Here is a 15,450-nt window from a genome sequence, read left to right on the forward strand (position 1 = left end):
ACTATTTCCAATCAATGATGTAGTTTGTTCTCTTCTGGTTAAAAGATGAGATGACAAATGGGCCAATGAGTGAGAATATAGTGAAGGAGCGCAGGTGTTATCTTTGGCTGTCATAACTCAGTGTGACGCCTCTGCAGGATGAATGAGGCTCATCAGGACGACACATGAAGACCTGGCTGCCGCCCAGTCGTTCTGTCAGCTGAACTTCTGGACAGAAAAACAGAGCCGATATTATCAGAGTGTGTGCGTGTGTTTTACAGTATGACACTCAATCGTGCAAACAATAGTTGGGAAGAATTCAACTCTATAACCTTGTAAATTTCTAATTTGTTCCATTCCCTTTTCAGTATGAATCACCTTGTGGAGCACAGAAACAATAAACTGCTGGACATAAAAGTGTCGCTATTCATACCAGATATGCAATACTGTAAATTAAATGTGTTTTGACTGCTTTAAGATAGGTCCTTCTATGATGTTTGTCCTACTAGGTAACTTTATACGTTGGCAGCCCCACTTTGCAGTGAGGGATCTGTCGTCTATGTTTTTATCTATTTAACATTTCTCACAAATCCTCTAAAGGGATGTCAAAAGACAAGATGTTCTGTAACTGTCAGCTGCTTTTTTTCACGTCATATTTTGTTTTATTGCTTCCTGTGGCGGTAAAAATAACTCCTCCAGCCTGATGTCTGAGGGGATCCTGCTGCGTTTCACCTTTAAAGAGACAATTATGGATTCATGCAGATGTACTTTTCCAGTTTCTGACCTTGTTTCCATTATAAGATACCTTGATATGAGTATATGTATTTGTTTTAAGGTTTTCATAATCAATTCATCTGCCAATAAATCGAGGAAAAAAATATCGAAAAATTATGTTTTGTCCAAACAATCAATATCCACTTAAAAATGACATAAAAACAGAGAAAAGCAACAAAAACAAGCCAGAGAATGTTTAGTGTTTGAAAAAATACTGAAATGATTATTCAACTAGATTGATCTGCTACTTGACGAAAACAGCTCTCACATCTTATTATCACTATTACTATAATGATAATAATAATAATAAAGATACAACTGGGATTTATTAGGTAGCCACGTACTGGGGCGTTAGTGTCATTTAGTCCTAATCACCACAGAACGAAACGCTTAACAGTATTAGTGCTTTCATAAAACGGTTTCCAAACTTTATGAACGGAGCGAATAATTCTCAGCATTAAGGAAGAGCAAATGAAAATAAGAACGAAAAGCTTCCTGCATTCTCCCAAGAAAGGTTTGTGGATGCAGATGGACAACATGATCCCAGCGTTCTGCACCAGAAGCGACTTCATCAAAAGACTTCAGACAAATTGTACCTGTTTTACACTTTTGAGTGAGTTCTCCAATCAACTTTTAAAGTTCACAATACCATTTTGAGCTGCTAAAGCGTCTCCTGAAACACATCAGTCGACTGAGTCTGACTCCTTCTCTCATCCTCTTTTTCCCCGAATGCCTTCCCCCCCCATCTCCCTTTTTAATTTGTCTTCTTCTGTGGTTTAAGAAAGAAACGCCAAGGCACTTGAACACGAGGTAGAGAAAATAATTTCTGGCTGAAAACCTTTTTCCTCTTTCTCACATGGACACAAAGTGGACATCATATCATGCGTGTTGAATACGTGTCATACAAATATAGCTGGACCAGACAATTTTTGACTTACACAACAAAATATACGAGCAACGGGAATTCAACAGTTTGCCAAATTTGAAGGTTCACTAAAAAATGTTTCGCCTCTTTAAATATAAAACATGACGCGGGTAAGAGACAGGTTTCCTGCGAGGACGCTTGGGAGGTACCTGCCGTTCTGGATTGAAGAGCAGCCGTAAAGATTAAACCCCATGGAGAGAGGCATAAACATCTGAAGAAAAAGCTTGTCTGTTATGGTTTGGTGAGTGCGTACGTCGATGCATTAATGCTGAAACAACACCGCCTTTGGCAGTAAACACAGACAGTCATAAAGTGTGCAGGGCCGGCGTCCAAAAGTCCATCTGTACATACTCATCTGCTCTCTGTTGTTCATAATCACTCAATTTGTTGACCGCAGTGACCATTATAAACGTTTTCCAAAATCGTATTTTTCCGCCAGCCGTTTTCATAAAAAATAGAGTAAACACTGTTTTGGTGATTTGCAACGACGTGTTGGTGTTGAGGTCAAAATTGAGCTCTGGAATAATTGATTCGGTGGCAGCTCTGACATATATTACCTTGTCGTGACAATCTACACCTCCAGCAGACCAGAACAATATTGGAGTCGTGTTTCTGTCCAGCTGACGGATAAAAGGCCAATATTCACTCTCCTTTTAGGTCCGCTTTGGTCTCCACCAACTACTCAGACAGACGTCTCCTCAGATGCTAAATGTTAACTCAGTGGCTGGAGATAAAACTGACAAGAGCGTAAGTTGCGAGCTGGAAAATAACAAAACAATGAGCTCTGCATAGATTTACTGTCGGTAATAATTCTCTGGTTACGAAATGTAAAAATGTTGATTGGAGGGGAGTTAAAACAACGCAGGTTCGGTAGTAATGCACGTAGAAACCTAGCGCGTTTCCAACAAAGCCAAAGAAGAAGAAGACTGTGAGCGAGCAAACATGAATGTAAACAATGCGTGATTGGAAATATATAAAACAAATGGATTTACGAGGAAGGGAATGTCATCCACATTTGGGAAACACACAATCTGTTTTGGTGAGTAACACTGAATGCAAACAGAACTTTTGTATGTGAACATCCAACTCTACAAGCCACCTTCAAAAGTAGCTAAAAAAAGGTAAAATTTGAGCCCAATATGAGTCCAGTTATTGAGCTGAGTCCTCAGTAAGGCTATATAATGTATAATAAGGCAACACTGTGTATGTTTATCATCACTCAAAAGCCATTCCTACATAATACTGTGAAGAGCAGCTGCCTGTAAATGAAGAATCAGTTTGTCAACGTTTCTTTATGTGCCGTTTCAGAAACTTGAGAGACGAACGAAGACTCTGGGAGGCCGAAGCTGTTGGATTCGCTCCTGATCCTCACCGGAGGTCAAACAGCAAACCAGCGCCCAGACGAGCCTCTGAGGGCAGATGGAGAGTTTACGAGCTGACCGTCGGCCTTCGCTGAAGACAGCTGAGCTCTGAGTCTGATGAAGAGTCCCGTCCTGCCGTCATCCGCAGATCATGCGGTTGCTCAAAGGTGCTCGCTAATGTTTGCATTCTCCTGTGCTCCCATGAGTCAGTCTCATAGCAAAAACAATCAAACGTTAAATCAACTTCTAAGAAAGCTGCAGATTTGTAAAGTTTGCCGCTTTTCTTGCAGGTAAAAAGCAACACGCTGCTCATGTGACATCCCCCCCGCCGATGGCAGGACGGTGTGCGCCTTGTCGTTTCTTGGAAGGTGAAGGCACCGTCTGAGGAGACGCACGGCCGCCGCAGCGGTGTCGGGTTCAGGAAGCTTTTAAACGACGCACGTCACACCGGCATCCTCCACGTGGCCGCAGTTGGTTTTGCCCCAGCCAGAAAACTTGCACTGGTGGATGGTGTCTTCAACGCCCTCACACGCAACGTCGTCCATCCAGATCAGACCAGTACCTGCGCAGAAAGGAGGGAAGGATTAATACGCTGTAGTGTACGAAATGGATCGTTTTGGATCGACTCGGATAGTGAAAACCTGCAGCTGGTTGTGACGAGGAGTGATGGGCGTTTCTGACACGTTATATTAACCATAAGAGTTAAAAAGCGTGTCGGTAGAGCTGCTTTTGTCTTGTTTTTGTTTCATTTTTTGATTTCTTTCCATCTGATTTGATTTGTTTTCCCTATCTGGCTTTTACAGTTCCAGTTTAATTTAAACCTTTATTCTTTACTACAAAGTCTACTGTCATTGTTAAGCGCCACATTACCAAGACAAAGTCTAAGTATATTCATTCTTTTGTTAAATACTTTGTTAAAGGAGTGCAGAAGTGAACATACATTTGCTTTTATTTGATGTTGTTCATACATTTCGCATTCCTACAATGTGTCTGTATTTTATCAGGGAAATAAAAAAAGACTATGGTAAAGTATAGAATAAAAAAATAAAGGACATAATAACCATGAGAATAAAAAGAATGAATCAATAAAAGACAAAGAAGAAAGAAAAGAAAGTAGTCTTGTATGATGGCGGTAATCATGGTGGACAAATGTCTTTTTCCAAGACACATGAGGAAAAATGTGCTCGACAACAGATGAGAAGATTTGCCGAAGTTTTCTTCATCAATAATCAACTGAAATCAGCTCAGTTTACAAAACGTCATCACTTCATGATTTCATCCGATTAGACATTTGTGATAAATTGTCATAATTAGCCAACGGATCGGTGTTTCGTGAGCTCATGGTGACCTTTGACCTTTCGTCCCCAACATCATGATCCAAATTTGAGGAAATCAGCTGTCGGCGTCACTGCGACGCCGTCACGGCGACGCCGTCACGGCGGACGTCAGCGTGCAGGCACACAAATTGCATCTGGACTTCGACAGCAGCGGCCCAGCCGTTCAGTGACGTCTGCGATGCCTCGTTCATGCAAACACTTATTAAAAATTGAGCAACCGCAGCCAATGAGAGTGACCACGCTGGCTGCTGGAGCTTTTTGTTAATCACACGCAGCTCCAGCAGCCGGCAGCTGAGGAAAGAGAGAGCACACAGCGTGTTTCGGTCAGAAGAAACCCTATCTACTCTGCTACATGGATTAGAAGTCACATTTAAACTCAACATAAACACACCTGAACCCAGCGGATGATGCTGACGTTGTATTTCTTATCGTGGGATTGAGAAAGCAGGCGTTTCCCACTTCACTCCCACAGTAACACGTCTGCATTGAAGCATCCAAACGCAGCTCGTGCTCTTCTTCTCTTCTCACATTAAGAGCTAATTGTATCGTCTTGGGTTTCGGGGACCTCTGTGTACTAACTTCTCGGACAGACGCACGATTCTTCAGTTGTTGTTCTGCTGTTTGTCAAAAGGTTTGACTGTCATAAAGAGTTTAAAGGTTTTAAAAGCATGTGTTATCAGATAACTCGTCATTAGTGTGCGTATACGAGTCTTCGGATTGGGACAGCATGTACTCCTCACAGAATTGTTGATCAGATAATATTGTATCTGGTAACAAAACACACAGTTCCAGCTGGAAAGCAGAGCTTTTGGCCGTATTGTTCCCCTATAAAACTTTAGTTCCCGTTAGCAAAACCGTGACTCACTGGAGGGCTTCAAGAAAGTCCCCCTTCAGCTATGTGAAACCTTTTCGAGGCTCAGAGGAGATGGCGCTCAGCTGCGAAGGAACACGAGTGCCGATAAAGCAGTTTATTTATGTGCTGAAGGTGAGAGGAGAAGGCTGACTCGTCAGTAATGCCCCGAAAGCAACATCTGGAGTCCCGTATCAGTCTCTGCTGCTCTGCTGTGTGCCACAGTTGTTTATCACTCGGCTGTCAGCGAGGGATTCAAACAAAGTGTCGTGCTCAGAAGAAACGAGACGGAGAAGTGAAACCAACAATATGACAAACATGATGTTGGCAGAGTCACGGATGAGGAAGACAAAAAGCACAAAATCAAAATTCACATAAAACAAAGATGTGTAATTAGCAGCAGAGTTCAGTTTCAGGCTATCTGGCTCACGGACTTGAATAATTCAAACCTATTAGTCTTCAACTTCCATCGTGTTCTTCTTATAGCTGGCTCAAGGTTCAAGGCTCTGTCAAGATCAAGACAACATAAGAGGAATATGAATTATCACCTAATAAGGGCCATCTGAAAAATGATTTATGTTAGTGTGGAACAGTGAACGGAGCCAATTTTCTGATTTCTTTTAAAAGTTGCACATTGATGAAGCACACCCAGAGTGTTTCTGCTTCCTCATGTTAACTCTACCATAACTCTAATAAGTATTTAAGTTAAGGTGTACCACATAAACAAAGTGAAGTAACTAAGTATCAATGTATTTATTCCTTCAATGTGGAACTATTTCATGTGTAAACTGCAATGTTTATGTACAGGTCTCATGAAAAGAGATCAAGAACATGAAAATAAGAGATACACATCAACGATCAACCCATGCAGACATATCAGAGATGTTTCATGCAAAAGAGAAATGACTTAAGCTGCGTTGTTCCATTAAGGTTTGGCAAAACCACTGAGACGTCATTGCATGTGTGTCTTTGTGTTTGAAGGACTGACTTCCCTAAAAATGCCAACAAGTGTTTAGGAACCGATCCGTTTCCAGTTCTGCCAGTTTGAACTTGGCCCGTTTTGTGCTTCAACCACATTAAAACTAGAATTAGAGAAAGCATGAAGACTTATTGGAGACCAAGACTCACAAAATGAAAGTTGAATCTGGTTCATTTTATTGACACGGACGAAAATCCCCAAATCTAGTGTGCAATCTGTACAACACATGGCCCTCTCTGTCCGCAGACCCTCTCTTCAAATGAGAGTAAATAAACAAAAATTAAATATACTTCAGTTGAGAATCAAAGCTCTCCCAGGACATGGGGATATACATTATTTCTTTTGTCCATAAACAATGCACATTTCGGTCAAATCTGATCAAAAGGTTGCATTTAAAAGCTCACACCTGCAAATCAATACTCTTCCAAGATCCCTGCTTTGCTTCACAACTAAACATAACCGGAGAGAAACTGGCTGCAGATTTGACATCTTCAAAGCAGCAGGAAGCAGCAGGCGCACGTGTCTCCATGCAGCCGTGCACAGCGTGGAAATAAGGTATGCGCTGGGGAAAACATGAGCCCCAGCTGTTCAGCTGCTGGGCCTTCTCAGGGCTCGCTTTCATGGACATGGACCTTTAAATTGTTTATTCTGGATCTCAACACACTTTTACTGCAGTGGGCGGTTCAGACCGCTCGCATCCAAACTTATAAAACTTGTCACAAATAAGTTTTGAATCCCCGAAAACATCCGTGTGGGATTTTACAGGAACACCCAGGCACGATTGAGAAAAGATTGGACGGATTACAAAGCTGTTTGAATAAATGTGCTGACAAAAAAGACGACCCGAGAAAAGTCCTGGATTTGTTTCAGAGCACTTTTTCTAACCTCGGTAACTCACTCCCTCTGAGTGCTGATGTCTGTGTCTCTTCACTGATTATGAGCTCCAACAAGCTGCTCTTCCAACAAGCTGGAGCAACTATTCCTCATACATGTTTTTAATTTCCTAAATTAATACTCTGATGTTTTGTTGTACATTTTGAGTTTTCCTGTATATATTTTTCATCCTTGTTTTTTTTTGTTTGTGTCTGTAAGCTGCGACTACGACAAACAAATTTCCCGTTGGGATGAATAAAGTATATATCTGTTTTTTTTCCTGAACCGATGTGAGGTCCAGAGGTCCCGGGACCGAGTGATGTCGTTTGTGTACAGATTGTAAAGCAAATTTGTAATTCATGATTTTGGGCTATGTAAAATAAATATAATGTCATGTAATTGATTGGTTTCTAATTTCTTTTTTGTGGGTTTTCTGTTTTTTTTTCTTTTTTTCATTAACCGGGAGTCCTGTACAGATCGCACAAATGTGTGAAATTGGAGCTAATTAAAAATAAATCATTTTAATAAAAAGAAGAAGATGAAACTCATCTCAAGCGACTCCAATAAATGATACTTTAATGGTAAGAAATACCATGTAAATATAAATACACTCTCTCTTGCACCTCTTGTGTTCTGATGGACTGATGACGGATCTTATACATTGCATTAATTTGACTTGAATATGTATTTATTACATTGTATATATTATTGCTATCCTGATTATTGGTATTTTCCTCATCTCATGACAGCAGCTCAGCCAGTAATAGCAATGTTGCTCTCTTGATCACTAAATTACCACCAAAGTTGCTTTGGACCAATGTGTCTGTCAAATGCTGCCATGGCATGTACAAATACATATTTCATAAATAATACAATGTTATGTACGCAAAGAGAGGCCAGGCCGTGTCTAAGAAATCCCAGAAAAGATGTTTTGACTATATAAAGTTAAAGGTGTGTCTCCTCTGAAAAGATGTATTTAAATGGCAGATCATTTTAAATTGGATCCAGCCGTGACGTTGAGGTCGTCCCATGAATCAAACGCATGTTTCCCCCCAATTTTCCAGACTTATTGGGAACAACTCTGCCTGGACAGGGACTTTGAATGATGTAAGGCCGACTTAGTGAATGAAATAAAATGGTGAGGGAGAGAGAGACAAAGACAAAGAGAGAGAGAGAGAGAACGAGAGGGATGGATATGACCCCGGAGACTCTTTTTTTGACGACATCTGGCTTGCATGAACTTCCCCATAAAACCTTAATACTAATCCCTGCAGCCTTTTAGGGCATTGTTACCGCAGGTAAAACCATGCATCAGCACACAAAAAGCAGAGTTAGTAAAAAGCAGAACTACGACCATCAGTAAACTTCATCATGGATATGTGCGGTGGGATACTTTTTAAAACGTATTTCCTGTCCTGATTGAGATGTGACCCATAGAGAATGAGCTTAAAGGGACTTATAATCATAATGTAATCTATTCTCATTCATCTTACTGTAGTTAATACCGACGTTTACTTTAAATACAGCCGATGCATTCACTAAATCTGTGTACTTTTGTTTCATGAACTGCATCCAGAGGGCCTTTGGTTTCACTCTGCGTCGTTCATGGTAGCAGAAACGTCCCTGAGATACATGTTTACAGATAACATCTTTTCCTCAAAGGCATGGACAGTCTTGAGGTCATAAAGTTTGCATCACTGACGTCTTTGCAGCACAACATGTATGTTTTATGAACTCTAATGGATCGTTGCAACTACGCGAACATGGAAAGCCTTCATGCCAACGTAAGTGGGGGCAGATGTTTTGTCCAGTTGGAAAATACATTTACACATCTGAGCAAACAGTTCCTTTATACTGAAACAATTAACACGACTAACATGATTTCGGATTTTGTTTGAACTGAAAACAAAAGAAAAGAAAGAGAAGACAATCATTACTCTCACTTTGAGTTTTGAATTTTCTGCATAAAAGAATGCCGTATAATTACAGTTTGCTATCATTACATTAGTGTTTATTGAATGCCCGCGTTTGTGTACTTTTCATCATCAGGGTTTGAGTTTTAGGCTCCGCATGAATGAATCACATCTTGGATGAAGAGGCTGAGAGGTAATTCGACCACAGCATACTGGACAATCAACAACGCAACTGCAGATGTGATCAGCTTTTGCTTGACAGCTGTGCTAATGTTAGCTTTGCGAGTTAGTGGAAGAGAATAAACTCGATGCCCCTGTAAGGTGGCTCAAATATACACTTGTTCGCTACATATTTTAAAATACTGAGCACAGAGTTGAACGTTCCAGCAAAAAGTCTGCATCCTAATACTTGTTGATCCCTTTAACATTAGAGAGTTCTGCCAAATCTGCCAGTCCTTCATCCCCCAGACATAAGCTGAATCCAATGGCTGCAAGGTCGGCAGCAGGGAAACAACAGCTTGTGTACGTTTGAGTGTCGACCACCTCTGGATGTCTCACCCTGCCCGAAGCGTCCGGTCTTATGGACCTCGGCGACTCCTCGGTACCCCAGCATCCTGCACACCACGTCCCCGTCCTTTTTGTCCCAGACGTCGTCGCACACCGTCCCCCAGCGCCGTTCGTGGAAAACCTCCACGCGACCTTCGTGAGCGCCCGAGCCGTTCACCAGCCGCACCAGGGTCTCGTCCACTGCAACACACACAAACATGGAAATATGTACACAAATAGGCACGGACTTGCATTTATACACATGTGCTTCTCCATGTGAAGACGGTGTTTGCGTGCAGTTCCTTGGAGCCTGCGAGAGATCAAAGGTTTGTAGCGAACAGCGTCATGCGTCTTTGTGTGCAGAAATATGTAGTCTTTCATATTTATTCCAATGTGACTACATTTTAAGAACACATGACTCTCTTTATCTGGCATTTGTTGGCATGATTGTGAGTGTTTATGAGTTTAATAAAGCTGTGTATATCAAACCAATATGACAACAAGCAGAGATGAATAGGTTGTTTTCAACAATCTGCAACAAGTTTTTTTATCCAGAAACCACAGAAATAGTCTTTGATTTCAAAAGAAAAATGAATAAAATGATTCCCTCATGCTGTCACTTTATTTTCTTCCTCTCATGTAAAATCCCCTCAGAAAACGTTGAGCGTTACAAGGATTTGGAACTGGAAGTAATTTTTCAGTAATTGTTGACTATCATCTGAAGATAATGATCTGTAGACTGGCAATAATCACTGGAATTTGTCAGAGTACCGGTTGAAGGATTTAGAAATTCACAACATCTGTAAACAAGTCACCGTGTTGGACAAAACTCCAGCAAGCCACAGGTTATGAAATAAATCATAAATCCACAACTTGTTCATTTTAGACTTTTGGTTTTGGTTCATTAAATTAAACATGATGCATTTTTAGTGAAGCTGTAGCTCGATATTTAATAAGCAAACACAAGAGTGGTCTCCATCTCCTCACATTACTCTATGTATGAAAATGAATCAGCTTATTTCTCATATTATAGAACTGTTTCTCTGAAAACGTAGATTACTAATTACATAAGGAAAATCTAATTTAAAGGCCAATATACAATACATGTCAAAAACCATGAAATGCACAATACACGCCACATTGGAAGTATTGTATATGAGGCACAAATAATCAAAAATAAAGTGAAAGCATAAGGATGTAAAGCTACATTAAAAAATGTAATATGAACATTGTACTGCAGTTACTGTTGGACATTTGCTAAAGTTTAGATCCTATTCCCGTATGATTCAGCTTCCTGTGTGAAAGTCAAACTGCTGTCTCACAGCCAAAGTTATTCAATGCACAGCTGTGAGATTCAGCTACTTTCAATCCCTGATGCCCAGCAGAGGCAGAAAAGACGTCAGACAGACGTCAGACAGACGTCAGACAGACGTCAGACAGACGTCAGACAGACGTTAGACAGACGTCAGACAGACGTTAGACAGACGTCAGACAGACGTCAGACAGACGTCAGACAGACGTCAGACAGACGTCAGACAGACGTCAGACAGACGTCAGACAGAGGGCTGTGAAGGTTCAGTAGAAACACTGCATGTCTATTAAAAGACATCAGGGTGAGAATAAAGGACGTACGTATGCAGCGGCATCTTCCTCTGAACTCCGCTCTCATTCTCTTTCTGGCCTTCAAGCTCGAAGATCCCAAATCTGAACCGCGTTCATCGTAATACAACTCTGAAAGACCTCTTGGTCCTTGTGAATGAAGAATTAAAGTGCCACCACATTTCTAGAATCAATAAAAAAAGAGGCACACACCCAATCTATATCAGGGCACTAAAACAACATAATAATGATTAAAATACAACATGACAATAAACTCTATTGTGCTCAGTTTGAGGCAGTTTGCTGGATTCAGGGTTGGAGTGCATCGCTCAAGAACTAGCATACAGGACCGTAATACCATTATAATCATCATCATGTGTGTGTGTGTGTGTGTGTGTGTGTGTGTGTGTGTGTGTGTGTGTGTGTGTGTGTTTGTGTTTGCTGAGGCTTGACAAATCTGCAGTACATGTTGTATTCCTGAAACTATGGTGTATAATGGACTTGATTTATCACCTTTTAGAGCGCAGAGTAAAGTGTAGCGTGGAGTGTAAACACGCACACACACACACACACACACACACACACACACACACACACGCACTATCCTCTGTGTTAGGACATGCTCGCTGACCGAGACTGTTGACAAAGTGCTGGCGAGTAAATCCAGACACATTACCTGGACAGGATATTAGTCTCATCAGACCATCATATATTCAAACTGTGTACCATTTAACTCTCATTAGACTCTCAAGTAGTTTGCTCTCACTAGCCCATCATGATATAATACCTACCATAACATCATACTATCATATCTGCTGCGCATATTTGTATTTCATTCTAGCGAAAAATCTGCAAATTTAAACCAGAAATGAGGCGTGCGTTCAACCCCCTGTTGCTCTTTTTCTCCACAGACTTGAAGAGAGGCCTGAAAGAGAGGAACACAATGAGCGCTAGAATAGCACATACTTAGTTTTCAAAAAGGAATGAGTAATTGAGTACTCAATTACCTGGAACAGATGTTGAAACTATTTGTTAACTCGTCAAATACAAAATAGTCCCTTCTTTTTAAATTCCTATTAAGTTGGGTAAAACCTGGAAGACTCTGCTGGCATGAGGATGAAGAAGTATCACAGTTATTAATAAGTCTTATAATGGTGAACTACTCTTTTTAACAGGATACTTTACTTTTAAATGTCATCAAATGAAGCACCAGACAAAAATATGCTCCAACAGCAGCAGAAAAACACATTTCTTCCACAGATTTGATGCATATTGTTTTGCAAATAGTAATTTATATTTATGGTAGGATAAAGTTACTCTGAATATTAATCTTCAAGTCACTGTAAAAACATTTCTTTAGTTCAGGAGAAATGGGATACCGACAAAAAACATACAGTAGTTATTTTTATCAGCTGAATTGACTGAATTTGTGTTAATATTGGATTTCTTTTTAGATTGCAGACTTTCATAAAACACAAAAGCACTGACCCTTTAGGGAACTTCAGAGTTTCCAATTCACTTAAAAACGTGTTTGTCTTTGAACTGTACACCCTCATAAAAGTGGTAATAAGATAAAAGGAAGAATACTAAGAATCAATCCCTGGACTTTGCTGCTAGACTGTGTTAACTACTGCACGATGTTGCCAAAGAGCACATTTTAAATGAAGTAGAGGAAGGCGTCTTTAAATTGTCTTTGTCAGCCTTGGATATAAAAACAAGAGCAAATGTTCTGAGTGGAGGCAGCAGACTGTTGTTTACAGAGAAAATGCAAAAAAATACAAGCAAACTTTGCGGATTATACTTTCTGCAAGAGTAGAAGAGCTGCATGGCAACTTACTGTATCAGTGCTGAATCATGTGGTGGGAGTGAACTCCATGTATTTTGCCAGAAATGTTGGGAGAAATCAGGCAGAAGCATGACCAGAATGTCGTGTCCTAATATTACATTGTTGTGTATCTTGAGTATACATCATGTTTTACTGGATGCCATATAATCGAAGGAGGATTTGTCCAGTTTATTTGATTTGGGGAAGTTTACACACCAGCAACCCCACAACAAACTGTTACCCAAGAGAGTTATGTTCTCTAAACACAACGAGTGAACCCTTATCCTTAAAGCCTTTTCTCTTAAATTAGTTCAAATACAACCAATAAAGTGTAAATGTACCTTCTTTATTGTATGGTCTACTTGTATAGGCTATGCACCTCAACAAGGATGATGTTTAAACTAAATAATCATACATTTTCCTCATCATACTGTGTTATAACACTAAAGTAACTCCACAAAAACAATGTTGTTTCTTTATTCTTCTTCTTACGTGGATCAACAAGCAACTTTAGCATCAGTCTGTTAGCGTAACACTTAGTGCTTGAAATGAAAAGGTTTTTTTTCTCCAGCCTTTGGTATCACTTTATACCATTTCATATTATGTTATAGGATGTATGAAGCCTGGAATCAACACCAGCCAGCCAGACAGCAGGTATGCAGGCAGAGCTGAGGCGTGGGAGCAATGCATTCTGGGTTTTTGGAGCAATGTTCCAGTCAGGAAGCTCCCTGTTGCAAACAATCCTCTCTCCTCCTCACTTTTCATATATGAGAATACATGTTTTTCAGATTGAATAATGAACACTGCTGGGCTAGTTAGTGAGCTTTTACAATATATTTCAGTGACAATTGAAGGGAACAAAGCTTGTGCACAATAATGCACGGGAGAGTGAAGTTAGCAACCCAAAACAAACTCTTCTTTCAGTAAACGATCCTGTCTCCTCACAGTCGGACAGCACTCATGTTCACCTGAGACCGCCAACAAAGAGGTTCACCACGAACTCACCGATGTGGACAACAAGCCTTCTACCTTTCTCGTGCATGAGATGTAATGACCAGGGGGAACGAGGGGAGCCAGCTTCAAGTGTTGGGGGTTCGTCCAAGTGGTTGAATCCTCAGAGGCCGAGGAGAGCTCCAGCACCGGACTGTCGATACACGAAGAAGTCCAGAACGGGGAGTGATCGCTTATTACTAATGTTTACCTGGCAGGCAAGAAGGGTCTGGACCGAACAGGACTGAATGGCTTCAGGACAACAGTTAACCAGCCACAGCTGTTCAGGAAAGCCCCTCCTCATCGTTGTCTTTCACGTGGTTGACTTGATTTTCTTTGCCAGTCTAGCACTCACAAAATTTAGTGCACCAAAAATGAACATATTGAAAGCACTAGTTTGCCATTTTTGGAATTACCCTTATTTGTTTTTAAGCCAAGTGAAAGGATATGATGTATTTTAAAGTACTTAAAAGTTTGAAGGGCTCTTAGCGGATTTGCAACGGATGCAATGGTACGTAATAAAGCAATGACCATAATTATGTTCATCAACGAGGTGCCTTGAACCTGAGTACATGTGGTTTGTTAAAGAAAGGGTTTGACAGTGTGAGGAAAATGCTTTACCCTCTTGCTGAGAATTATTTGAAAAGATTGACGCCACTCTCATATCTGTTGGTAAATATAAAGCTCTAGCCAGAAACCGTTAGCTTAGCATAAAGACTGGAACAAGTTAGCCTGTCCAATGGCGACTTAAGCACCCTGAAAACACTTCTGAAGCTCACTAAAAAAGATGAGAAGATTTCCCAATACCGATTAAATTATGGATATTTCAGTTACAATATCCATTTCACTTGTATATTTAAAGAGATTCTCAGCTGTAAATTGTACAAGGAACCCTCTAACCTGGAACATCATTTATGATTTGTGGTATTTCCACAGTATTTCACATCAATTTGGCATGTATTATATCCAGCTCTTCTCTGTCTTCATCTTTTTAAAAATCTAAATTGCAACCAGACATTTGCCTTAAAGCTTGCTGGTGATTCAGTGTAGCAGCTCCCTTCATATTATGATTCAAATGAACTTCACGATATTGCAATAGCTAGAACCAGGGGTGGGTCACGATCAATATTTGATCATTCAAATGAAGGTCGCTGGAAGGGTCCAACTGGGTCTGATTCTGCAGATAAAATAAGAAATCAAGACTGACCGCACTGTTTTAAAGCGTTCTCAGCGTGAGTATTTCTGCATGTGTGTTTGCTTAGCTGCAGTTGCAAACTAGAAACAAATACAATTTGATTAAACTACACTGCGGGGGAGCCGGGTCTGTTCCAGCAAACAGGTAATTGAATTCAGCAAATGAAACATTAATAACACGTGAGCACTGACGAGTAGTAAGTAGATATGGATTGTCTAATCTGTGATTATGCTCCTCGTGGGGATGTTGGAGAGTGACACCAAGGAGAGCTTTTAGCTTAAAAACAACAACAACTCTGTGTTTT

At 40.5% G+C, this 15,450-nt stretch overlaps 1 protein-coding gene across 1 annotated transcript in view; it reads right to left on the reverse strand.

Annotated features, from left to right (window-relative positions):
* Positions 1 to 3,467: 3,467 nt before the first annotated feature.
* Positions 3,468 to 15,450, reverse strand: part of scara5 (scavenger receptor class A, member 5 (putative)) — a 54,572-nt gene continuing 42,589 nt past the window's right edge. Inside the window, exons 10-11 of the mRNA XM_068577342.1 lie at positions 9,550 to 9,738; positions 3,468 to 3,601 (exon numbers count right to left, since the gene is read on the reverse strand). Of these exons, the coding sequence (XP_068433443.1) occupies positions 3,468 to 3,601; positions 9,550 to 9,738 (323 nt within the window). The remainder of the gene's footprint in view (positions 3,602 to 9,549; positions 9,739 to 15,450) is intronic.

The sequence above is a fragment of the Clinocottus analis genome, unplaced genomic scaffold (genome assembly GCF_023055335.1).
Source record: "Clinocottus analis isolate CAN_PGR_092001 unplaced genomic scaffold, fCliAna1.0.p SCAF_15, whole genome shotgun sequence".
In the NCBI taxonomy this organism is placed as follows: Eukaryota; Metazoa; Chordata; class Actinopteri; order Perciformes; family Cottidae; genus Clinocottus; species Clinocottus analis.